The 1,406-nt window shown below is 50.3% G+C and overlaps 1 protein-coding gene across 1 annotated transcript in view; it reads right to left on the bottom strand.

The window, feature by feature from the left end:
- Nucleotides 1–1,087, bottom strand: part of ADM (adrenomedullin) — a 2,684-nt gene extending 1,597 nt beyond the window's left edge. Inside the window, exons 1-2 of the mRNA XM_009288903.2 lie at nucleotides 1,004–1,087; nucleotides 311–421 (exon numbers count right to left, since the gene is read on the bottom strand). Coding sequence (XP_009287178.2) covers nucleotides 311–408 — 98 coding nt within the window. The 5' untranslated portion in view covers nucleotides 409–421; nucleotides 1,004–1,087. The remainder of the gene's footprint in view (nucleotides 1–310; nucleotides 422–1,003) is intronic.
- Nucleotides 1,088–1,406: the final 319 nt, after the last annotated feature.

The following is a 1,406-nucleotide window of genomic DNA, read 5'->3' as shown; positions in this document are numbered from 1 at the left end:
CAGTGCCCATTTCTTCCATCTGAAAGGAGCGCAAGGGAAGAGGACAGCCTGTTAGCGCAAGCCTGCGGGGCGGGAGCCAAACCAAATACATTCGAGGGGCGATAATCTTTGCCAGCGCCGAGATTTTTGTTTTGTTTTGTTTTTTGTTGGATGTTTCCTGAAAGGGCATGAGGCCTTTTAGGAGCTGTGCAATTCCCGCAGGGAATCCAGTCCCTTCGATCACGGCCGGAGCCCGACGCGGGGGCGCGGAGGCTCCGCAGCTCCACGAGCGGGGCTGGGCGCTGGCAGGAGGGCGCGCTCCGATACTCACTTTCTTTTGAACTCTGTCGCTACGTCCACCCTTGCAGCATCCACCCCGAAGAAGGTCACAGAGCCGAGATAGAGCAGGGCTACGTGAACTAGTTTCATTCTGGCTGGGCTCCTGGTGGAGGGAAAAGAGAAGAATTGTAAGCATGGTTGCTAATAAAAGTCAAGTAAGGTCTGTCCTTTTTTTCTGGTGATTCCAGAGAGCTCCTTCCGTCGGAGAGCCCCCGGGCTACCGGGGACTTTGCGGTATGAACCAGAAGCTAATATTTGCTCAGCAACTTATCACAGAGTAAATAACAGAGCCTCCAAAGTTTACGTTTGTCGACAGTTTTACTTGCAGAGGCGGCTGAAAACCAGCAGGATTTCCAGAATACCCCCAGCGGCTTGCACTAGGATTTAGCAAACCCATGAGATTAGAGAGAACTGGCTATCAGACGCATCGTTTCCAAACTCCAGCAAGTGTTTTGCTGCCTGGAAGTTTATCCCCTGATAGCTCATCTTCCCACTTCACACGCAGAACCAGCTAGTTCTGGATCTTATGTTGTAAACTGCAGCTGATGCCAAAAGCCAGTGCAAGACTGCAGCGTAACTCCAAGCTCTTCAAAACAGTCCAGATTTAGTAGATTTTCACTTCCTCTCCACCTCCCCTGCATTTTTTTGTTGTTGTTGTTGAGGGGGGGGGGGGAAGAGTTCTTACCTGACAGTGAGGATAATCCACTGAGACAAATGTTCTTGTAGTAGCGATCCGAACTTGCAGGGTTTCCTGAGGAGCGAGAACTCCTTCTTTGTGTGTCTGAAGTAACCACTGCCGAGCTGCGCTCCACCGCTCCCTTTTATAGAGCAGCGCGGGGGAAGTGGGTGGACCTTGGCGTGGCTGGGCGATTTTTCTTTGACACTTACCCCCACCCCCACATCCCAAGCACTTCTTAATCGTTCTAGCGTGGATTGGGGGCAACCCAATAGGGTAAAAATAAGAGGATTATTGAAAATTATCTTAAACACCCCCCTTGGTACTTTGTTACTTATAACGACAGCTTTTAGGTGTGGATTCCGAGTCATGACATAACTTGCAAAATCTGATAAGCCCCTCAGTCTGTTTT

The sequence above is a fragment of the Aptenodytes forsteri genome, unplaced genomic scaffold (genome assembly GCF_000699145.1).
Source record: "Aptenodytes forsteri isolate BGI_AS27 unplaced genomic scaffold, ASM69914v1 Scaffold8, whole genome shotgun sequence".
NCBI lineage: Eukaryota > Metazoa > Chordata > Aves > Sphenisciformes > Spheniscidae > Aptenodytes > Aptenodytes forsteri.
Note: the sequence above shows the minus strand (reverse complement) of the source record. Positions and strands in the feature narration are given on the sequence as shown.